A 25407-nucleotide genomic window follows, 5' to 3' on the forward strand; every position below is an offset into this window, starting at 1 on the left:
TTCGTACCGGCATCTTATTATCCACCAAAAGACCACTGCCCATCACCAACCCCAGAATGTACACCTCTGTTCAACAACATAATTAATAATGTCAACCTAAACCATGAATCACACCACTAGTGTGATTGATGGTTAAGGAACATTTATTTTTTCATCAAATATAATAATCTTACTAATCACCATTTTGTTTTAATATCTCATGATTTCTGCATAATTTAACAAAATATAATGAGATTTTAATGGTTCAGAGGGTTTGTTAAAGTCTGTATTTCTCTGGTAGATATTGCTTCTGCTGTCAGCCCTTTTGGTTGGGGGTACGTTTGAAAGCACGATGCTTACAGTGATGAATTATTCAGGGACAGAAAACTAGATTTGAGTTCCGATACTCTGGAATGCTCACAGAGTCTGTTCACTGCAAACTGTCGGTATCCCAGTGCAACCACCTTACCGCACCTGAAGTCTCACCACTTTCTGCAAGGTTCATTGGCAAGTTGAATTGGTAGTAAGGACGGCAAATGTTTAAAGTATAAAAACAGGGATGTAATGCTGAGGCTTTATAAGGCACTGGTGAGGAGTATTGTGAGCAGTTTTGGGCCCTGTATCTGAGGAAGAATGTGCTGCCATTGCTGTGGGTCCTCCAGAATGGTCTTGCACAACCTGATCAATTTTACTGTGTGATGCTCTGTAAAACTGCCCAGTGGTAGACTATACTTGTACACTGATGGTGATGGTGTACTTCATTAAGAAGTGGGATGCAAGATAGAGGATACGGTTCATTTTCCAGCGTTTCCTTACAATTGGGGTTTAATGCAAGCTGCGTTTGGCCATTGTGGAGTACAAAGCGCACTCATGCACACCCTCTATGACACTTATGCACACAAGAACACCATTCACACGCACCTAAAAAAGACACAAAGTGCTGAAGTGACTCAACAGGTTAGGCAACATCTCTGGAGAACATGGATAGGTGACGTTCACAGTTGGGTCTGAACAACGGTCCGGACCAGAACCCAAAACAATGTGAGACATAACTTTGCGTAGGAAGGAACTGCAATTGCTGGTTTATACCAAAGAGAGACACAAAGTGCTGGAGTAACTCGGCGGGCCAGGCAGCATCACTGGAGAAATAGAATGGGTGACATTTTGGGTCGGAACCCTTCTTCAAATTAAAGTAGACGGTGGGGGGGGTGTAACTAAAGGAACATAGACATAACTCTGTGTCTCTCCCTCCACAGGTGCTGCCTGCCCTGCCAAGTGTTTCTGGCATTTTCTATATTAACTTTAGATTTCTAACCTCTGCAATATATTTCTGCTTGAGTTTACCATTATGTTGTTCATTCCTCTGAACTATATTTCTGACCTGCTGTCAGTGTTTTTATTGATAAGCAAAAAAAAAAAACAAAACTCAGTAAATATGGCGTCTGTACTTTACATCCACCTTTTACAGTGTACAATATCTTCTATAACACCCGACATCTCCCTGAGTTTCTCCAGCACTTTGTGTCTTTTTTTTTTCTAACCGGCATCTGCAGTTCCTCGTTTCTACATTCAAGCACACCTTCTGTGCACATATGCCTGCCCCACACAACTTGCACAATCACACTGACTCACCAGAAAACAGCAAAGAAAGTGCTGTTTCCACCATCAGACCAGACTCCAATTCTTTAATGTTTCATTTTAACAGCAGTCTTTTCTGAACTCTTTTTAATATGTGTCTTGACGTTTTTTTAATAAGAGTCTTGTCTAAATAAGGGTCCCAGCCCGAAACATCACCTATTCCTTTTCTCCAGAAACGCAGCCTGACCCGCTGAGTTACTCCAGTATTTTGTGTCTATTTTTGTGTGGGAGCTGGAGACCGGAGGTGAGGAGGTGAGGAGCAAGGGCTGGAGGTTAGGAGGGTGAACCGGGGTAATGACTCCAGCGCTTTCAAGGTCGGCTGCAGGAGGCTTCCCTGGGACACAGAGATGGTCGAGCGGGGGAGAGGGGAGCGACGTCGGTTTGCCGGAACTGCTCCAGTGCATCAAGCGAGCGGGCCGACTGGACTATGGACCTGGAAATGGGACTAAAACATGGCGGCGCCAGCTTGTGTAACATATGCACAAAGAATTTCACTGTGCATCTGCACATGTGACAAATAAAGCACCATTGAACAGAAAAGCTGTCGCAACAAACACGTGTTCCCAGCCCCAACAACACATCGTGACCCCCTCAGTCCAAGCTTTCCCTGCTGAGGATCTTTAACCCATGCCCCAGTAGCTATTACTGGAGGATCATCCATTAATACATTCAAACTCTGATAATCAAACCTGAAATCTAAAATACTTCTGTTCACAGGCGCTAAATGTCCGCGCAGACTAAATCATCTTGTGGAGAGGATGTTTCCTCTGGTGGGAGAGTCTAGGACCAGAGGCCGCAGCCTCAGAATAAAAGGACACACTTTTAGAAAGGAGGTGAGGAATTTCTCTAGCCAGAGGGTGGTGAATCTGTGGAATTCATTGCCACAGATGGCCGTGGAGGCAAGTCAATGGATATTTATGCAGCGGAGTTTGATAGAGTCTTGATTAGTAGGGGTATCAGAGGTTATGGGGAGAAGGCAGGAGAATGGGGTTGAGAGGGAAATATAGATCAGCCATGATCGAATGGTGAATAGACTTGATGGGCCGAACAGCCTAATTCTGCTCCTCTAACTCATGAACTTATGAATCTTATTTCTTGCTGTTTTCCTTCAAACCCCAGCCTTTTTTCAATAATCCGCTCAGTGCGCCAATTCTGTTTCCCTCTCTGCTCATTTTGTAGTTACACCATGAGTGAAGGCTGCTGGGAAATGCAAGCTTGGCTCCCGAGATCCTTGCTGCCTGGTTTTGGCCAGTTTTTGGCCCCAGAGAGGCCTGTGTCTGTGTTACCAGCTGTGAGAGATAGAGTTAATACCAGCCAGGGCTCCGCTCCTTCTGTTCAATCCCCAGTGCTGGATATTTCCTTCTCGTTCAGTTCTGGCTTCCCAGCGGGGCCAATTCCGAACAATGCAGGCTTGCCAGTGAAGACTGGATTGTAACGACAACGTGGTCTATCTCAGCCCCTCCCCTGGGCTGTCATGGTAGATTACACCCCTGCTGGTACTCACTCCCCTGCCGTGCATTCAGCAACATCTCTCTTTTAACTATTTCATAGACGTGAGTCTCAGGAGCCGATAACATCTATCTATTGAGAACATGGATTGGTGACGTTTTCTATCAGAACCAAAACGTCTCCCATCGAGAACCAGAAGACATAAGTTTAAAGTGAGGGGGGGGGGGGGGGGGAAGTTAGTAGGAACCTGAGGGGTAACTCTTTTGCACAAAGGGTGGTGGGTGTATGGAACGAGCTGCCGGAGGAGGTAGTTGAGGCAGGGACTACCGCAACATCTAGAAACCATTTAAACAGGTACCTCGATATTACAGGTTTAGAGGGAAATGAGCCAAACGCAGGCAGGTCGGACTACTGTAGATGGAACATGGTCAGTGTGGGCAAGTTGGGACGATGGGCCTGTTTCCACACTGTATAACTCTACGACTCTATCCATGTTCTCCAGAGATGCTGCCTGGCACGCTGAGTTCCTCCAGAACTTTATGTATTTTTTTATAAACCAGCATCTGCCATTCCTTGTGAAGAGGTTTACCAGAATGCTGCCTGAATTAGAGGGTATTAGTGATAAGGAGAGATTGGACAGACTTAGATTGTTTTCTCTGGATTGGTGGTTGAGAGGACATGATAGAAGTTTGTAAAATTATGAGAGCACAGATAAGGTAGACAGTCAGAACATATTTCCCAGGGTGAAATCATCAAATACAAGAGGGCATAGCTTTAAAGTGAGAGGGGAAGGAAAAAGGTGTACGGGGCAAGTTTTTATCCAGAGAGTGGTGGCTGCCTGGAACGTTCTGCCGGGGGTCATGGTGGGGCAGATACAATGGTGATGTTTAGGAATTGGGCAAAGAAAGACACAAAGTAACTCAGCGGATTAGGCAGCATCCCTGGATAACATGCATAGGCAATATTTTGGGTCGGAACCCTTTTTCAGTCCGAAACAACCCAAAACATCATCTGTCCATGTTCTCCTGGGATGCTGCCTGACCCATTCAGTTACTCCAGCACTTTGTGTCTTTCTTTGGAATTAGGGCGGCACGGTGGCGCAGCGGTAGAGTTGCTGCCTTACAGCGAATGCAGCGCCGGAGACTCAGTTCGATCCTGACTACGGGTGCTGTACTGTACGGAGTTTGTACGTTCTCCCTGTGACCTGCGTGGGTTTTCTCCGAGATCTTCGGTTTCCTCCCACACTCCAAAGACGTACAGGTTTGTAGGTTAATTGGCTGGGCAAATGTAAAAATGTCCCTAGTGGGTGTAGGATAGTGTTAATGTGCGGGGATCGCTGGGCGGCGCGGACCCAGTGGGCCGAAGGGCTTGTTTCTCCGCTGTATCTCTAAATCTAAAAAAAATCTAAACCAGCATCTGCAGTTCCTTGTTATTACATTTTAGCAGAGCACATGGATATGCAGGGAATGGAGGGATATGGATCACATGCAGGCGGAGGAGATTAGCTTGGCGTGGACATTGTGGACCAAAGGACCTGTTCCTGTGCTGTCAGTTAGGATGTCGATTGTAATAGAATATATTATAAGTTGCAAAAGGTGGATGTAAAGTGCAGACACTGTGTTTACTGAGCACTTTTGTTTGTTTTTTTGCTTAACAATAAAATATCTGATGGCAGGTCAGAAATATGTTTCAGAGGAATTAACAACATAATGGTAAACTCAAGCAGAAATATTGCAGAGGTTAGAAATCTGAAGAAATGTAAGGCATCTGTCAGTATAGTCAGCGTGGACTCGGTGGGCCGAAGGGCCTGTTTCCCTGCTGTATCTTTCAATCAAAACAAAAGTTTAAAAACTAGATTTTCAAAGTTTTACAAAATGATGACTGACGTTTAACAGTTAAAATGTATTACTTGAATTAAGTAATGTTTGAGCATCTTACAGGATAATGATCTGCCTGAAACACCAACAGCAAGGAGCGATGAAGGGGCTGCTCCTCTCCAGTCTTGTCCACATTTCAGCCCCACACTCCATATCTTTGTCACGCGGTACAGAGAGGGAGGGGGAGGGGGATGAGGATTTCCCTGGCGGTTTGCTCCTTGGCCTGGCCAAAGTGGCCATTCACGGGTCCAGGCAGCGGGCAGTTGAGGATACTGCCCGAGTCGACTTGCTGCCCCCCTTCCTAGGTTACGTCCGTGCCCGCGTGTCGCTGGAGAGGGTGTCCGCGGGGACGCTGGAAGTCTTCCATAAATGCTGGTCACTAAGGTGGCTCGAGTGTGTTTTAGACATGGAAGATAACGTTGGAATATTTTTTTGTTTTGTTTATTGTCACGTGTACCGAGGTACAGTGAAAAGTTTTTTTGGTGCATGCTATCCAGTGGAAAGACTATACATGATTACAATCGAGCTGTCCACAGTGTATTGATACAGGACTAAGGGAATAAGGTTTAGTGCAAGATAAAGTCCAGTTAAATCCAATTTCTCTGATCTCAAGTAATCCCTTGCAAGGGCGGCACGGTGGCGCAGCGGTAGAGTTGCTGCCTTACAGCGAATGCAGCGCCGGAGACTCAGGTTCGATCCTGACTACGGGCGCCGTCTGTACGGAGTTTGTACGTTCTCCCCGTGACCTGCGTGCGTTTTCTCCGAGAACTTCGGTTTCCTCCCACACTCCAAAGACGTACAGGTATGTAGGTTAATTGGCTGGGCAAATGTAACAATTGTCCCTAGTGGGTGTAGGATAGTGTTAGTGTGCGGGGATCGCTGGGCGGCGCGGACCCGGTGGGCTGAAGGGCCTGATTCTGCGCTGTATCTCCAAATCTAAAAATCTAAATCTACCCTCTCTCTCCATCCATCTCCCACCCCAGGCGTCCTGGTAGTTTCACTGTTTGGCTCCGTTCGTTATCATCTCTTCCACAGCTACCAGTGGACCTTTTGTTTGGTCGTCGGTGCTGGCTGTGATTTGTTCTGTTTCTTGTCATTCCTCTAGTTTCCCTCTCCCCTGACACTCAGTCCGAAGAAGGGTCTCGTCCCGAAACGTCACGTATTCCTTGTCTCCAGAGATGCCTGCTGTCCCGCTGAGTTTCTCCAGCATATTGTGTCTATCTTCAGCGTAAACCAGCATCCTTCCTACACACAAAGTCCGACTAAAGATAGTCAGAGGGTCTCTACGTGAGGTAGATAGTGGGTCAGACCGCTCTCGATGATTGATGTTTGCCAACCGCAGGGCAGTTTTGATCTTTGCAGAGTTTTGTAACTGTGATTATACAATAAAAGCTCCTCGATAGGGAAAACAACTAAACAACAGCAAGCAGTGCATACAGGCAGCGTTTGGTCTGAGAGAAAAGCACAGGGTGAAATTGCAGCAACAAGTGGTGTGTAAGGAGATGCAGGGTGGTGGCAGGGCGGTGTGTGTGGGGAAGGGACTGAGGGGGTTTCACAGCCACACCACTGCGCTGGTCATGAGCAGGACGATGCTGTCTGCACGCAGTGTGGTGGGAGAGCCCGGGCTGAGCCACATCAGGGGAAGCGGTGACCTTCACGGCCGCCGGTGCGGCCGAACCTGTGGCCCTGTGGAGTCAGGTCTCTGGGCCAACCTGCAGCAGATGGCAGCGCTCCGTCCCTCCCGCACTGGCCAAATGCAACGGATGCCCACAGGCTTCCTCGGAAACGTCCAGGGACACGAGGGTCCGCTGACAGCGGGGAGCATGGAGATGGGCTGCCATCCACACCCCCACCCCCTGAACGAGGAAGGACCAGGAACTCCAAACACAGACACCTCACAGAAGAAATGTGCTGGAAGGATCTACGGAGGCAACTGAAGTTGGCTGAAGAAGGGTCTCGGCTCGAAACGTCACCTGTTCCTTTTCTCCAGAGATGCTGCCTGACCCGCTGAGTTACCCCAGCATTTTGTGTCTATCTGCAGAGACTTCAGGATCACCGACTGGTAGAATCCAGTAAAGATACAAAGTGCTGGAGTAACTCAACGGGTCAAGCAGCATCTCTGGAGAACATTGGATAGGTGAAGTTTCAGGTCGGGACCATTCTTCAGTGTGAAGAAAAGTTCCGACTCGAAACATCACCTATTCTTTATCTCCAGCGATGCTGCCCGAGTGTTGAGTTACTCTAACATTTGGTGTCTATTTTCGGTATAAAATAATACCTGCAGTTTCTTCCTACACGGAGACTTCACAGGCAGGTATAACAGACAGGTATAATCCAGTAAAGACACAGTGCTGGAGTAACTCAGAGGGTCAGGCAGCATCTCTGGAGAACATGGATAGGTGACGTTTCGGCAATTCCCTCCACAGACGCTGCCTGACCCATTCAGTTACTCCAGCACTTTGTGTCTTTTTTTTTCTAGATTCGGTAGTTCCACCTGCTCTGGTTTCTGAGATAGACTTCGAGTGAAAACAGAGTACTGAAAATATTCTGCTCATTTTGATGCTTTTGAACGTTTTATGGGCTTTACAGTGAAATCGCTGACTATGCCTAGTATGCATTTACAAAGAACAGTTTATTAATAATGTTAGTTTAGTGTAATTCATTCCTGGACTGTTTTATTGTAAAATAGATTTTTTTCTTTTTCATTGGCTGTCTTGGTATTGAGCTGGGGCCTGTGTCCAAGATTTGCACATCGGCTGCCAGGAGTTTCAAGACCAGCGTTGTGATGACCTCATGCAAGGGAAGTAAAGGAAAGGAAAGTAAGCATCACGGTGGCACTGACCTTGGATGCTGTCTGTGTGGAGTTTGTACCTTCTCCCTGTGACAGCCTGGGTTTTCTCTGAGTGCTCCGGTTTCCTCCCACATCCCAAAGACGTACAGGTTTGTCAGTTAATAAGTTTCTGCAAATTGCCCCCAATGTGTCGAATGCATAACTTAGAACCAGTATGAATGGGTGATCAATGATCGGCGTGGACTCGGTGGGCTGAGGTGATTGTTTTCATGCTGTAACTCTAAACTAAGCTGAACAAAGTTAAACACGAAAAACACAGGGTGGACTTATTCAAAAAATTTCTGAAGGAACTCAGAACTCATGTAATTTTATGCAAGCATTGTCCTGCAAATGTTTGTGTTGCTCTCTTCGATTTGTAAAGCACTTTGAAGCCTCATATTCTGATTTGTTTGGTCAGCAGTCTACATTCAGTTGTTCTAAGTGGCATAATTAGCTTTTAGTGGAATGAGACAGGGAGTTAGGAGAGCTCATGACACTTCCTCCCAGGAGACCAGACGGCAATGGTTGTTCACCTGATCGTGCCCACAGCAAGGTCCAGCAGCTCAACATGGATGACTCACCCCTTCGCTTTATTGAGGATAAGGCTGTGGCTCTTAATTCCGCTGGCAGCTGTCTTTCGGTCCAAATTTGTAGGTAAAAAATGTAGAAACAAGGAACTATAGATGCTGGTTTACCAAAAAAAAAGCAAACAGAATGCTGGAGTAACTCAGCAGTCAGGCCTGTAGAGAAAATGGATGGCTCAGCAACGCAGCGGTAGAACATGAATAGGTGACGTTTCAGGCTGGTCTCTTCTTCAGACTGATGGTAGTCGAGGTGAGAGAGCTGGAAAAGAAAGGTGGGGGTAGGACAAAGCCTGGCAAGTGATAGGTGGATACAGTTGAGCGGGGTTTTATTGGCAGATGGGTGGACAAAGCCTTGAGATGAAAAGGCGACAAAAGGACGCCAAATAAGGATACAAGAGGAGTAAAATGTGAATGGCCGGGATAAATATGGTACAGGTTCGAGGCAAATGGATGGAGGGGAAGATGAGGTAAGAATGCAGGGAGCCAAATATGGGAGAGCTGCACAAACAGTGATGAACATGCATTATGTGATGAATTTCACATGCCCACCTAAAACTATCAACTAGTAAAAAGGCGAAAGAAGAGCAAAGGCAATCAAATGCCTACAACAGATAAAGAGATGTCAACTTGGAACTTCTAAATGGAGACACAAGGAACCTCAGATGCCGGAATCTTGAGCAAAACACCCACTCTATCTATTGTACTTGAGTTTGAACTGACTGGATCTATGTACAGTATATCTAATTTGGACGGCATGCAAAGCAAAGCTTTTCACTGTGCCTCAGTACACGTGACAATAATAAACCTAAATGTAAACCTGAACCTAACATCCATTCCCTCCACCATCATCATTGGCGGTCACTCGAAGCGAGTATGACTGTCCTCTGGAGGACGCCTGTGCGTGACTTTGAGTAATGTGGGGAGACTGGTGCACTATTCCCTCCACAGATGCTGCCTAACCCACTGAATCACTCCAGCGCTTTATATTTTGAACTTCAAAGCACAGTTAACCTCACTGGCACCTTAATTTCAAGGCCGGAAGATTTCTCTTTTATGAGGGGTCTGTTTAACTACATCAGCTATGTTTCGCCCATGGTGGTACACTCACCTTTGCATCAGAAGATTGTGACTTCAAGTCTTATTGCAGGCACAGGATAAATAAAGCGTCTGGTCTGGTTCTCTGTTGTTGAGGTACTGAGGGAGTGGTGCACTGTGAAGGGTGCAGTCATTTGGTGCCTTCTTAGATGAACACAAAGAATGCCGAGGCCTTGAAGAAGAGAAGAGAGTTATCCAAGTTCTTCCCATTATTAAAGTCAAGAGAAGTGAATTTCACAACTGGAGGGTAAAATGCAGCAATCACCTTCTCATGCATTGGGTGGACACAGGTGAAGACAAATTGCCTGGATATTTTTAAATGGATGGGTTTTTTTTGATTGATTAAAAGATACAGCATGGAAACAGCCCCTTCGGTCCACCGAGTCCATGCCGCCCATCGATCACCTATTCACACTAGTTCCGCGTTATCCCGCTTTCTCATCTCACTCCTACACACTAGGGGGCAATTTTGCAGGAGCCAATTAACCTACAAACCTGCACGTCTTTGGGATGTGGGAGGAAACTGGAGCACCCGGTCACAGGGAGATCGTCCAAACTCCACACAGACAGCATCTGTCAGGATCGAATCCAGGTCTCTGACGCTGTGAGGCAGCAACTCAACCAACAGTGTCACTGTGCTATAATATAAGAAAATAACTGCAGATGCTGGTACAAATCGATTTATTCACAAAATGCTGGAGTAACTCAGCAGGTCAGGCAGCATCTCGGGAGAGAAGGAATGGGTGACGTTTCGGGTCGAGACCCTTCTTCAGACTGATGTCAGGGGGGCGGGACAAAGGAAGGATATAGGTGGAGACAGGAAGATAGAGGGAGATCTGGGAAAGGGGGAGGGGAAGAGAGGGACAGAGGAACTATCTAAAGTGGGAGAAGTCGATGTTCATACCACTGGGCTGCAAGCTGCCCAGGCGAAATATGAGGTGCTGTTCCTCCAATTTCCGGTGGGCCTCACTATGGCACTGGAGGAGGCCCATGACAGAAAGGTCAGACTGGGAATGGGAGGGGGAGTTGAAGTGCTTGGCCACCGGGAGATCAGTTTGGTTAATGCGGACCGAGCGCAGGTGTTCAGCGAAGCGATCGCCGAGCCTGCGCTTGGTTTCGCCGATGTAAATAAGTTGACATCTAGAGCAGCGGATGCAATAGATGAGGTTGGAGGAGGTGTCACTGTGCTGCCTTTTTGTGTTTTAGATGATTCTTGCTATAAAACACACAAAAATGATACGCTTTGTATTCCTACGTGTGCTGTCATATGTATCACGGGAACACACCAGGGAGGCAAGGATCTGTTTTTTTCAAACAATAAAATTATTCAAAATTGCAGCAAAACTGTTATTTATTTGCTTTTGACATAGCAGACCAGAGTGAAACGGGAGATTTAACATGTGTTTGGCAACACAAATTACTTTTATGATTTAAAAAAAAATATTTGCCACTTTCTTTAATCTTAACAAATGAGGAAAAATCCTTGCACCTAATGCTTACCAAAAATTGGAAGCCATCACAGATGTGTCGGTTTCTTTGGCGTCTGGTGACATTTTAAAGGCAACGTGATTTTGTTTATCGTCTTCGGACTCTTTGCTTGCATTGCACCCCTTTTGAATTTTGGGCAGGTTTGTTTTAAGCTGCTGACACATCTGAACATCCTTACCTTTTTAATCACTTCAGAAACATTGTTAAGTTTCCATCGAACAATGGGCCAAGCCTATCGATGGTTTCTGTTTGATTTATTGTATAATGGATGCAAACAGTCCTGCATAACTTATTTTACAAGCCCCATTTTGTTTGCCCTTTTCTGTTTAAAGCTCCATGCTATATTGATCATGTTCTGATCTCTGCTGGCTATTGCAATAAATCTGAATAATTAAGTTAAGATGCAGTAGATGAGGGCATGCAGCAGTCTAATGGCTCAGTGGTAAATATGTGCATCTTATGCTACAAAACTTCTTAAACACCTTTGCAAATGGCAGTCTGAAAATACGTTCCTTTGTCTCAAACATCATCTCCAATTGGCCCCGTCAAGCTTCCTGACTCGAGGAGTGCAAGTGCATGGTTCCCTGAAAGTGGCGTCACAGGTGGACAGGGTGCCCAAGAAGGCTTTCGGTATGTTGGCCTTCGTCGGTCAATGTCGGTCGGTATGAGCCTACGCTGCCTCAGTAGAGCAGGCAAAATAATAAAAGATCCATCCCACCCCGGCCACCGTCTGTTTGTTCTTCTGCCCTCTGTTCGACGTTTCAGGTCGATCAAATCCCGAACAAACAGACTTAAGAACAGTTTTTACCCCAGGGCCATACGAGAACTGAACACTACCTTCTGCACTAGCCAACACTGTTAAAAAATCTTTTGTACTTAATATAATTGTATTTATTTGTTTTTGCATTTATTGCATATATGTTTTTACGCACTGTCAGGATTGGCTATTTTTTAATTTCGTTGTACTCGTTGCAATGACAATAAATGAATATTATTATTATTATTATTATTAATGAGTATAGAAGTTGGAACGCTATGCTACAGTTGCACAAGACACATCGGTGAGACCGTTTGTGGAGTATTGTGGTCGCCCTGCTGTAGGAAGGTTATCATTAAGCTGGAAAGAGTGCAATGAAGAGTTAGGCAGAAGTTGCGAGGAGTCGACGGCCTGAGCTATCGGGAGAGGTGGGACAGGCTAGGAATTTATTCCTTAGACTGCAGGAGGATGATGGGTGATCTTACAGAGGTGTACAAAATCATGAGAATGGATGCACCGAGTCTATTGCCCAGGGTAGGGGAATCAAGAACCAGAGGACATAGGTCTGATGTGAGAGGGGAAGGATTTAATAGGAACTTGAGGGGCAACTGTTTCACACATAGAGTGGTGGGTATTTGGAACAAGCTGCCAGAGGAGGTAGTCAAGGCAGGTACTATAACACCATTTAAAAGACGTGGACAAGTACATGGATAGGAAAGGTTTAGAGGTATATGGGCCAAATGTGGGCAGGTGGGATTAGTGTAGATGGAGTAGCTTGATCAGTGTGGGAAAATTGGGCTGAATGGCCTGTTTCCGTGCTGTACTACCCTATGACTACAACATAATGAAGGTGGACAAGGACATCTTCATGGCATTTAGTCCTACTACTTTCATCATCAGAAGGAATCCATTTTGATACAGGAGAAAGCACATTCATATTAATCACAGAATATTTTCCTAATTTAAGTATCAAAATTGTTTGTTTACTGATAATCCTGGTATTGGCAGCACTTTCTAATTTGTAGTTGTACAGCAGTATAGAGTAACACGGTTTGCCAACAAACATTAATGAAAGGATGTTGTGTACACAATATTCAGAATCCAATTTAATATAAAGGACCGAACAACGCCCCTCTGAATTCTGGTCACTAAAGGTCAGTAGAAAGTCACCTCTTTACCCAATTAGTAGAATTTTACCTTGTGCAGCACTGTGGTGCAGTGGTAGAGTTACTGCCTCTGGTGCAGCACTGTGGTGCAGTGGTAGAGTTACTGCCTCTGGTGCAGCACTGTTGTGCAGTGGTAGAGTTACTGCCTCTGGTGCAGCACTGTGGAGCAGTGGTAGAGTTGCTGCCTCAAGTGCAGCACTGCGGAGCAGTGGTAGAGTTGCTGCCTTACAGCACCAGATCCTGATTTGATCCTGATTTTGGGTGTTGTCTATGCGGAGTTTGTACATTCTCCCTGCGACTGCATTGGTTTTCTCCAGGTGCTCTGGTTTCTTCCCACACTCCAAAGACATGCGAGTTTGTAGGTTCATTGGGTTCTGTAAATTGTAAATTGTCCCAAGTGAGTAAGATAATGCTGGTGTATGGCGATCACTAGTCAGCGCGGACTCGGTGGACCGAAGGGCCAGTTTCCACATTGTATCTCTAAAGTCTAAAGTCAATGCCCACTTTAATGTGACAAAATCTACTAATTTTTGGTCCTATGCCACCTAATTCTGAAATAAAACTGAGGCATTATCTTTTCACCTCTATTGAAGTCTTTGGTTCATGTCCAATATTCATTTCATAAACTGTACCACTCCTCAGAGTGTTAGATCTCACATGTGACCAGGAGCAGTGAGAGTGGGCTCATATGAAGCAGGCACTGAGGGAAGAACATTGGCGGAACTGCGGTGTCTTGTAGAAATCTATAGAAATCTCTAAGTGATTAAAAAATCTATGTTGTAAACCTTTAATAGACATATTACTTTTAAAAGACAATTGGACAGGATGAGATATAGGCCCAATCCAGGCAAATGGGATTAGTTAGTTAGTTGGTTAATTAGTTAGCTAGTTAGCCAATTAGTTAGTGGGTTAGTTAGTTAGTTAGTTAGTTAGTTAGTTAGTTAGTTAGTTAGTTAGTTAGTTAGCTAGTTAGTTAGTTAGTTAGTTAGTTGATTGGTTGGTTATATCGTTAGTTAGTTAGCTGGTTAGTTAGTTAGCTGGTTAGATGGCCGGTTAGTTAGGTGCAAAGTTGGTTAGGTGGCTGGCTAATTAGGTGGAAAGTTGGTTAGGTGGCTAGCTCGTTAGGTGGAAAGTTAGTTGGTTAGTTAGTTGTCACATGTGCAGAGACACGGTGAGATGTTTATTCTGCATGCCATCCAGTCCAGTCATACTGTACATGAGTACAATAGATTCTCTTCTGGAACAGCAGGCAGAGAGTCGCCACTTTCTGGCATCATCTTGCAACTTCTAAAACTCCCAAAAGTCTAATCTTGGCTTAAAGAGATATGCAATTTCTTATTTTCTCATTTTCCTATTCACCCAATATGCCAATTTGGTTGGCATGGGCAAGGTGGGCCGAAGGGCCTGTTTCCGTATTGCATGGCGCAATCACTCCACGAGTCTAAGTTCAATGAATAGCCATATTGCTCTTTTATGTTCTGGTGTTTCAATTGTGAAAAAGTAGAAAACCCCCTTGGTTTTTTCTTGAATGCAGGTGTCAAAAATGTGTCAAAAATGATTGTGGCAGTTTGCATTTGTACCTTGCCTTTTCTGCATGGAAAATTATTCTAAGGCAGCTTGCAAAACATTTTCAAAAATGAATTAACATTGGCCCATACAAGGGAATAAAATGCAGCTCATTTAAAATTTGATTAAATGTGTGGTAAAATCAAAGACTGTGGGCCAAAGCTTAAAGGTGAAAGGGAGAGATTTTAAAAGAAATGTGTAGGGCAAGTTTATTTACACAGAGCCCTGCATGTCTCCTTTAAACCTTGCTCCTCTCACCTTAAAGCTATCCCCTCTAGCTCTAAATCTTAGGTATTTTTAGTCTTGTTGGATGCAAGCGTGGGTATCAAGAATAACCTATTAAGAACCCATAAATGCCAGTAGACCCTGCATTGTGTCTCATAGCTGTCAGCAGTATCTGAGTCCAGGTATACTTGTGTACTGTACACAGATGCATCATGGAAAGCAAACTGTCAGGTTGCATCACAGCTTGGTTTGGGAACAGCTCTGCACAAAACCTCAAGAAACTGCAGAGGGTTGTAAATGTAGCCCAGACCATCACTCAGCCCAGACCCCCCCCCCCACCATTTACTCCATCTACACTTCATATTGCCTCAGAAAAGCAGCCAACATAATCAAAGCCTTGTCCCACCCTGGTCATTCCTTCTTCTCCCTGCTCCCTTTGGGCAAATGGTACAGAAGCTTGAAAGTACGCACCACCAGACTCAGGAACAGCATCTTCCCCTCTGTCATCAGGCTTCTCAGTTGTCCTTCCATCAGCTAGGCTCCAACTGTCCAATTCACCTCAACCCGATTGTGGGCATTTAGACTGTCTCTGGAACATGTGCCACTACACTGAGAACTATATTCTGCACCCTATCTTTCCTTTTTGTTTACCTATTGCATTCGAATTTGACTTGATTGTATTGTATGGTATTATTTGAACTGATTGGAGAGCTTGTAAAACAAACATTTTCAGTGCATCTCAGTACACGAGACAATAATAAACGGTTGTGCAGTGATAGTGTTGCAGACCTACAGTGCTAGAGACCTGGATTCGATCCTGACTTTGGGTGCTGTCCGAACAGAGCATGGACGATCTCCCTGTGACTGTGTGGGGTTCCGCCCACATTCCAAAGACACACAGGTTTGTAGGTCAATTGGCTTCTGTAAAATTGTAAATCGTCCGTGGTGTGCAGGGTAGTGCTAGTGTACGGGGTGATTGCTGGTTGGCGCGGACATGGTGGGCCGAAGGGCCTGTTTCCATACCGTATCTCTAAAGTGACCGAAGTGTACCGAAACGTTCAAGTGACTCAAACTAAGCCAGAAAACTTGCCTCAACACACCCTACTTTTAATAGGTAGAATAATGGTGCTATTTAAGATCGGGGCTCTGAGCAACTGACTGGAAGAGTATGAAAAGAAAATGAAATACTGTGGCAGGATGCATCTGTGTGCAGGGGCCACGGGGACAAAGCAAAGGCAGTGATTGTCAGTGTGATAAAACAGCTCTGCTTGAACCTGAGCAAGCCCTTGTTCTGTGTGTGTGAAGAGCCGGCGTGACTGATCCCTGTCAGTGGGTAGCCCGGGGTCTGTTATCAGAATATTCAGCTGCCTTTCTGATTTAACCTATCAGTGCAACAGCTGGAAATGCTGACAAATCTGTGCCGCTCAATCACGGGCCATAATCAAGTATTTATCAATTAATTGATCTCTGGTACATTCCTAAGCGTTGCAGTGCCCGATCTGCTGAAGCGCTGTGTGTGTTAATGTTATGTTGTACAAAGGGGATTGCTCCTCAGTTGTTGTAATCGTTTTGAGAGCAGTGTCAAAGAGTCGTGCGACGCGGAAACAGGCCCTTCAGCCCAACCTGTCCATGCTGACCAAGACGCTCCCATTTGCCCGTGTTTGATCCATATCCCTCCAAACTCTCCCCAGCCATGCATCTGTCAAAATGTCTTCTAAATGTTATTATTGTATCTGCCTCAATACTTCCTCTGGCAGCTTGTTCCACATACCCACCACCCTCCGAGTGAGAAACTTGCCCCTCAGGTTCCTATTAAATCTGTGTGCCAAAAAAGACCATCCAAAAGTGGAAACCATGAATGAACCATGAGACCCACACCTAAGTCTGTGGCATTGAAGTCTCTGCACTCTTTCCAGCTTAATGACATCCTTCCAAGAGCAGGATAACTAAAACTAAACGCAATATTCCAAGTGCAGCCTCACCAACATCTTGTACAACTGCAACATAATGTTCCAATTTCTATACAATACCCTGACAGATGAAGGGCAGTGTGCCAAATACCCTCTTCACCACAATACACAGGGTGGTGCAGCGATAGAATTGCCTGCCTCACAGCACCAGACACCCGGCTTCGATCATGACTACGGGCGCTGTCTGTGTGGAGTTTGTACATTCTCCCTGTGACCGCGTGGATTTATCCGGGTGCTCCGGTTTCTTCCCACATCCCAAAGACATGCAGGTTTGTAAGTTAATCGAGTTCTGTAAATTGTTCCTCGTGTGTGGGATAGACCAGTGCACGGATGATCATTAGTCAGAGTGGACTCATCGGGCCGAAGGGCCCGTTTCCACACTGCGTCTCTAATCTAAACTAACCGCAGGGCCCTACATATGAAAGTCCTGCCCAGGTCTGACTTTCCCAAATGCAACACCTCACACTTATGTGAATGAAGCACCATTTGCCATTCCTCGGCCCACTTACCTGGTTGATTATGATCCCGCTGTCATTTTTGACAGTTTTCTCCACTGTCTATGATAAAACCTATTTTAGTTTGATTTGCAAGCTTACCAAGCATGCCTTATACATTCACACAGCATGAAGGCACAGAGTCTTTGGCCCAGAGCAGGGGAATCAAGCACTGGAGGCCACAGGTTAAGCGTGAGATGGGAAAGATTTAAAAGGAACCTGAGGGGTAACTTTTTTGCACAAGGGGTAGTGGATATATGGAACAAACTGCCAGGTGAGGTAGTTGAGGGAGGTACAATAACAACATCTAAAAGACACTTGGACAGGTTCATGTACAGGAAAGATATAGAGGGATATATGAGCCAAATGCAGGCAGGTGGGACTGGTGTTGGGCAGCATGGGCAAGTTGGACCGAAGGGACTGTTTCCGTGCTGTATGACTCCATGACTCGGAAACAAGCTGCCAGAGGAAGTTGTTGAGGCAGGTACAGTAACAACATTTAAAAGGCAAGTTCGTGGATAGGAAGGGTTTAGAGGGACATGGGCAAATGTTGGCAGGTGGGACCAGTTTAGTTGGGAGATTTTGGGCGACATGGACATGTTGGGCCGAAGGGCCACTTTCGGTGCTGTGAGTGTGAGTGTGTGCAAATATTTATGTAATCGACATTCCGACTGCTCAGAGCAAATTGGACCACAACTTCTGCGAGATTCCACAGGAATCTTGTTCCTCCTGTCACTAGGTATTATTATCGCTTCGAATGTGACATTTGTTTCATTGTTGACCTCCTCCACAAATGATTATGGCAAATTTTACATTTTATGGCAAATGATTATGGTGAATATGTTCATAGGTCATAGGAGCAGAATTGGGCCATTCAGTCCATCAAGCCCATGTGAAGAGTTCTGGTAAATGCCAAATGTGAAGAGTTCTGGTAAATGATCCTGGTAAATGTGTTGAGTTATGACAAATGTTTATAGTAATTGTGATGATTTATGTCAAATTATGGTAAGTTTTACTATATATAGAGTCAAAGAGTCATAGAGTGGGGAAACAAGCCCTTTGGCCCAACGTCCACACCAAACAACATGTCCCGTCTGTGCTAGTCCCACTTGCCTGCGTTTGGCCCATATCCCTCTCAACCTGTCCTATCCATGATCCTGTCTAATTGTTACCTAACCGTTGTAATTGTCCCAACTGCAACTATCCCCTCTGGCAGCTCGTTCCATACACCCACCACCCTTTGTGTGAAAAATTATCTCTCAGATTCCTATTAAATCTTTCCCCCTTCATCTTAAACCTATATCCACTGGCCCTCGATTCCCCTACTCTGGGCAAGAGACTCAGTGCGTCTATTCTGAGTTATAGCAAATGATCCTGGTAAACCTGATGAGTTATGATGAATGATTATGGTCATGTCATAAATGACTATATGAATGTGACTATTTATGGCAAATGATTACGATAGATGTGATGAGTTGTGGCAAGTGTTTACGGTGAGTGTGGTCTTTCCTTGAATGGGGAGGCTACGATGAACGAGGTGAATGTTGATGGACTTTCCTCTTGTATTATTGCAGGGTAACCAAGAAGCCACAGCACCCCCGGAAGCGATGGCACAGCCGTACCCGCCAGCGCAGTACCCCACGCCACAGAATGGCATCCCAGCCGAATATGCCCCCGCACATCCACACCCCACTCAGGACTATGCTGGGCAGACCACAGTACCGGAGCACGCCATGACGATTTACACGCCTACACAGACGCATTCTGACCAGCCATGTACTGATACAAACACACAGTCCTTAACGGGCACATCCACAGTACCGGTAAGTATGCCATCCTTCAACCATCAATCTGTACATGAATGCGGCCGGAAAAAACGGAACAAAGAGCTGGAGGTACTCAGCGGATCAGGCAGCATCTCTGGAAGGAAGTCGACTGGTGACATTTTGGGTCACATGTGTAATGAAGGGTCAGAGCTATTTCATAGTTCTCATTAATGTCAGACAAATGGAACACAAATACTCTGCATTGGAAACACCTGTTTGCAGCAAGAACACTTTTTGAAATATCTTGCACGATATATTGCACTAACTTTTCATGGTGAGGTTTCACCACAAAATTAACATTTCCAATCGTTTCAGGGTCTTGAATTACATAGAATAAAGTGGTTTACAAGTTTAGTTTAGTGTTAGAGATGCAACATAGAAACAAGCCCTTCGAGCTTCTTCAACTCCCCCTCCCATTCCCAGTCTGACCTTTCTGTCATGGGCCTCCTCCAGTGCCATAGTGAGGCCCACCGGAAATTGGAGGAACAGCACCTCATATTTCGCCTGGGCAGCTTGCAGCCCAGTGGTATGAACATCGACTTCTCCCACTTTAGATAGTTCCTCTGTCCCTCTCTTCCCCTCCCCCTTTCCCAGATCTCCCTCTATCTTCCTGTCTCCACCTATATCCTTCCTTTGTCCCGCCCCCCTGACATCAGTCTGAAGAAGGGTCTCGACCCGAAACGTCACCCATTCCTTCTCTCCTGAGATGCTGCCTGACCTGCTGAGTTACTCCAGCATTTTGTGAATAAATACCTTTGATGAAAGATCACCAGTACACTAGTTCTATCCTACACATTAGGGACAATTTACCAAAGCCAATTTAACTACAAACCTACAAGATTTTGGAATGTGGAAAGAAACCGGAGCACCCGGAGAAAACCCACGCAGTCATGGGGAGAACGTGCAAACTCCATCCAGACAGCACCCATAGTCAGGATCGAACCTGGGTTTCTGGTGCGGCAAGGCAAGGCAGCAACTTTACCGCTGCGGCACTGCGCCACTTATTTAAAAGTTATTTTTAGTTTAATGGCAGATGAATGAAATATAACAACTCTGCATTTGAAACACTAAATTAGACTGTTTGTATCGAGAATACTTTTTGAAGCACCTTGTACTAACTTTTCATGTTAACTTTGAAATTACTTGCTCACTGTACAAGTTATCACATTACCCAAAACGTCATCTCACCATTCCCTCCTGTTGAGTCCTCCTGCACTTTGATTTAATGCTTAAGTTTCCAGCATCTGCAGTCACATGTATCTACATAAATATAACATTTGGCAAGTTGAAAACCTCGTAAAACAGAAACGTTACGAATAAATGGAAATAAAAGTGTGAAATGCATGAAAATATATAACAAACTACAAGAGCTTTTTGTACGGAAAATAATTCTACAAAAATGGTGCAGTCATTTGACATAATTAATGTTATAATTCGCAGCCTTGTAATTGAAAAGTGAAACACGAGGACATTTCTTAAAACAATTATAGACACAAAGTGCTGAAGTAACTCAGTGGGTCTGGCAGCATCTCCAGAGAAAATAGATAGGTGGCATTTCAGGTTGGGACCCTTCTTCAGACCCAACCCTAAATGTCACCGATCCTTTTTCTCCAGAGATGCTGCCTGATCCGCTGACTTACTCCAGTTTTTTGTGTCTATCTTTGGTATAAACCAGCAACTGCAGTTCATTTTTATAACATTTTCGAACAATTTGGGTTTTTTTAAACCGACAGAAACGTCCTTTATGAAAAGAATTGGTCAGGCAGTCTTTGCATTTTGATGGCATGGATTGAAACCTGTCTTGGCAAAAAGGATGGAACAATCTTAATTGCTGGATTGTTTGGTGTGCTTTCAAAGCGTATGTCAAGATAGTCAGTATTGAGAATGTGTTTTGACACTGACATGCCTTAGATCAGCTGGGCAGCACAGTAGCACAGCGGTAGAGTTACTGCCTTACAGCGCTGGAGACCCTGGTTCAATCCTGACTACGGATGGTGTCTGTACGGAGTTTGTATGTTCTCCCTGTGGCTCGGTGGGTTTTCTCCGGACGCTCCGGTTTCCTCCCACATTCCAAAGACGTGTGGGTTTGTAGGTTAATTGGCTCTAGTGTGTAGGATAGAACTGGTGTACGGGTGATTGTTGGTCGGCACGGACCTGGTGGGCCAAAGCCATGTTTCCACGGTGTATCTCGGAACTAAACTAAAAAGAGATTTGGGATACTGGCTAATGAGGACCACACGGTTAGAATGGGAGAGGCGACTTTTGTCAGGTTGGGACTGTGATTCACTCTCAGGGTGAGCTAAATGAAGCTCCTACTTGCAGTCAGCTTCTGCCAGTACAGCCCGAGATGCACTTGGCACTACCTGATGCCACCAGTTGGTGAACCATCTGCAGTCACCAGCATGCTGTATGCATTCGCACACTAAAAATAATCTTGCCCTTGCACGTACTCTATGGCACTGGTGAGAAGAAGTACTCAGCTAAATGACTGGGTGCATCCTTGCATTGAATGAAGCAAGAAATCCACCAAGCAGTGATCCTGACAGTACGTATCGCAGCCTGCAGCCCCCTGGATCACGTTAAAACTCTGCTTTCAACTTCCATCTACTGTAAAAGAGCAGAGTGCCCATTCACAAGTCAACAGTGTGGCAGGAGTAAGCGATTCAGCACCTTCTGACTTTATCGACTTTAGAGACACAGCGTGGAAACAGGTCCTTCGGCCCACCGAGTCCACGCTGACCAGCGGTCACTAGCACTATCCTACCTGACTAGGGACGATTTACAATTTTACCAAAGCCAATTAACCTACAAACTTGTACATCTTTGGAGTGTGGGAGGGAACCGGAGGAAAACCCACGAGGTCACAGGGAGATCGTACAAACTCCGTACAGACATACCCGTAGTCAGGATCGAACCCGGGCCTCGAGCGGTGTAAGACATCAACTCTGCCACTGTGCCACCCTCAAAATTCAGTCAGAACTTGGTGAACATTTAAGATCAAATCACCTAGAATGAACCCTACTTAGAGCGATATAAATATCCAACGTTGGTAAATACGTGGAGTACTGTGTGCAGTTCTCGATGCCCAGCTCGGGAAGGATGTCATGAATTTGGAAAGGGAGCAGAAGAGATCACCAGGATGTGACCTGAGCTTGTTGGATTTTAGTTAAGGGGGAGGGTGGATGGACTGGGAGTTTTTTCTTTGGAGTGAAGGAGGCTGATGGTTGACTCTATTGAGGTTTACAAGATCATGACGCGCATGGATACAGTGAATGCTCACTGCCCTTTTCCCAGAGTAGAAGATTCTAAAGCTTGAGGGCACAGGTTGAAGGAGAAAGGGCAGAAATTTAAGTAATTAAAGGACAACTTTTTCCAATCAGAGGATAGTCCATATCTGGAATGAGCTGTCAGAGGCAGCTATGGAAGCAGATACAAGTTTGACTTTTAAAAGCATTTAGACAGATATGGATAGGAAAGATTTAGAGGGCCGTGGGCCAAATGCAGGCAAATGCGACAAGCCCAGCATGCCAACTTGGTCTGCATAAACAAAGTGGGCTGAAGGGCCTATTTCCATGCTGTACAGCTCTGACTTTTTAATAGTAAAAGCATCCCATCATGTGCTTAAATACTTTAGCAATGTTTCAGTTTTTATGATTACAAATGGAGCACTTAGAATTGTCCTGATCTGCACAATTCTCCAGAGATGGAAGTAGGAGAAGTAATATTTAAAACACACAAAGTCTAAATGGCCTTTAGATGTTTTAACAACACTGGAGATCATTGGATAAGTCCTTAAAATACGTGTGACACATATACAAAATGCAACAATTTTAAGTGCACATTGTATTCTTTCCGTGTAACATATATCTGCATAGGACCTTCCCCAATTCATGTTCTCAGCTCTGCAGATAAGATGCAATGACCACTGCATAATGTTAGCTGCGTTGCAGTGTTACAACTAGTCAAGGCCAGTTGAACACAGGGATTTCATGAGCATCTCTGACTTGTTGAGGGCTTTACATGCATTAGTGATGAATGGTAATTTTTAACTAAAGGAATGATATTTTAAATCAAAATAACTATTCACCTATTATTTCTTTCCAAGTCCTTTTATTCAGTCTTCAGATGGTTGCATAAGTAGTAGATGGTCAGAATTTAGAAATACATTCAAAATGTGTTTTTAGTAGCAGTAACGCTATATTTACCAGCTCTGGAAATTCAAGTCTCACACAATTAAGTGATGAGACTGGTGGATATTTTTGGGGAGGAAGGTTTTATTTCCACTAGTGAGGATTCTTGAAGAATAGACGAAGTTGGACATATTAAGGATTTGTAGTCTTAACATTTAATAGGTCAAATAAAGAAGTGTTTGACAGAAATAAACTCTGGCAGATTTTCATAATGAATTTAACATAAATCTTTTGTAAAAAGAAAAACTCTGAGTTTTTGCCAGTGAATTCATCATGAATTGGCTGGAACTGAGGATAAAGTGATCTTTGCAGTTACGTGAGGTGAATGCATTTCTCACAAGTTTCAACAATTAGACATTTCCTATTCTCTCATCACAAACAGGAGTCTAGTCCACTACATTGATAGTACAGAACCGCAGAAATTATTGGAACTTAACAATTATGATGTAGAAGAAAGTCATTTGGACAAACATGGTTGTTAAATACTATTTTTATTGGACTAGTTTAGTTTAGAGATGCAGCACGGAAACAGGCCCTTCGACACACCAAGTCCGCTCTGACCAGCGATCCATGCACACTAACACTATCCTACACACACTAGGGATCATTTACAATTATACCGAGCCAATTAGCCTACTAACCTGTATGTCTTCGGAGTGTGGGAGGAAAATGGAGCCTAGAGAAATCCGGAAAAATCCCACGCTGGTCACAGGGAGAACGTACAAACTCCGTGCAGACAGCATCCGTCGTCAGGATCGAACCGGGATCTCCGACGCTGTAAGGCAGCAACTCTACCACTACGCCACTGTGCCGCCCTGTCTGGATTGTCTGCACAAATTTCCTTTTCTTGTCCCCATTATTATTTTTCTCTCGGTGCCTAAATGGTTCCCCTTAAAGTGTAATAATTGATTCAACTTCTGAAATAACTCGAGTTGTTATGTTATGTATTCCTAAAACTGTTGCGCTAGAAAAAATATTCTTCCAATCTTTGTTTCACAAATTTCAAGTACATTTGCGCTGTGTAGTGACGTTGGGCCTTGTGATGCATCCAAGGGTCTCCCAATCTGGACAACTACCCATTGTGTAACTCTGCACTAATTCTGCACTTGAGACTGATCTGGACTTTGATCTGTCGTATGTACCAGCACATACCTCTCCACCAGTCAGACACAAACATTTGATGGATAGCAACAGATACAAAGCAATACGTTGATTTATTCTTAAACAATAGGTGAACATAGAGCCATAGAGTCAGACAGCACAGAACCAACCAAAGTGCCCCATCCAAGCTGGGCCCATTTGCCCGGGTGTGTCCTAAATCCTTCCTTCCCAACCTTTCCTATCCAGGTACCTATCCAAATTTATTTTAAATATTGTTATAGCACCTGTCTCAACTACTTCATCTGGCTGCTCCTTCCATATAACCGTCACACTCTGCATGAAAAGTTGCCTCTTGGGTTCCTGTTAAATCTTTCCCTTCTCACCTTAAACCTCTGGTTAATATTCAAAGAATATTTCATCTCCTCAATTCGATCTCAGTTTCCTTAGTTAAAATTAAAATGAGAAACCACACACCCTGTTTTCACCTGTTATGGATGTCATCTTTTGTTCTTTTGAACTTTGAGCTGAAGAGATCTTTGGAGGTAGACACAAAATGCTCGAGTAACTCAGCAGGACAGGCAGAGAAGGAATGGGTGACGTTTCGGGTCGAGACCCTTCTTCAGACTCTTTGGATCTTTGGAGTTTCTTTCCAGATCTCTACCCTTAAGTCTCCACGTTAAATCTTGGTCTGTGTCAGCATTGATGAGATTTAAAAAAATCTTTTACCATGCCTTCAGGAAGTCAAAGTGTGGACTCACAATCATGTTGTCATACAGCATGGAAACAGGCCCTTCAGCCGAAGTAGTCCATGCTGACCATCAAACATTCATTTTCACTAATCTATTTTATTATCTTTTCAATTTATTCTCTCCACCAACTTCTGCCAGATTTGCCATTCACTTATCTCTAAACATGTCAAAGAGTCAAATGTTCCAGGCTGGTAATAGGAAAGAACTAGCAAAATGACCAATTCTTTCTTGGCATGGTGAACTGAAAGAAGGCACAACAATAGATTTAATTTTTTTGTTGTCAGAAAGGAGAGTTTACTGCTGTAGGAGATTGGTCCGCATCAATATGTTGGCTGGTGGGAACTTAAAATGTATGGGAAGAGCTCTCTGCTGCCAATACCGTCACATTAATGGTCAACAAAACTGTCAAGGATCTTATCGAAA

The 25407-nt window shown here is 44.6% G+C and overlaps 1 protein-coding gene across 27 annotated transcripts in view; it reads left to right on the plus strand.

Annotated features, from left to right (window-relative positions):
* The window catches only part of rbfox3a (RNA binding fox-1 homolog 3a), a 1329152-nt gene that overhangs the window by 1172480 nt on the left and 131265 nt on the right, over window positions 1-25407 (plus strand). For all 27 annotated transcript variants that reach the window (XM_078401060.1, XM_078401078.1, XM_078401061.1 and 24 more), the window contains one exon: window positions 18693-18941. In XM_078401060.1, the coding sequence (XP_078257186.1) occupies window positions 18693-18941 (249 nt within the window). The remainder of the gene's footprint in view (window positions 1-18692; window positions 18942-25407) is intronic.

The sequence above is a fragment of the Rhinoraja longicauda genome, chromosome 6 (genome assembly GCF_053455715.1).
Source record: "Rhinoraja longicauda isolate Sanriku21f chromosome 6, sRhiLon1.1, whole genome shotgun sequence".
NCBI lineage: Eukaryota > Metazoa > Chordata > Chondrichthyes > Rajiformes > Arhynchobatidae > Rhinoraja > Rhinoraja longicauda.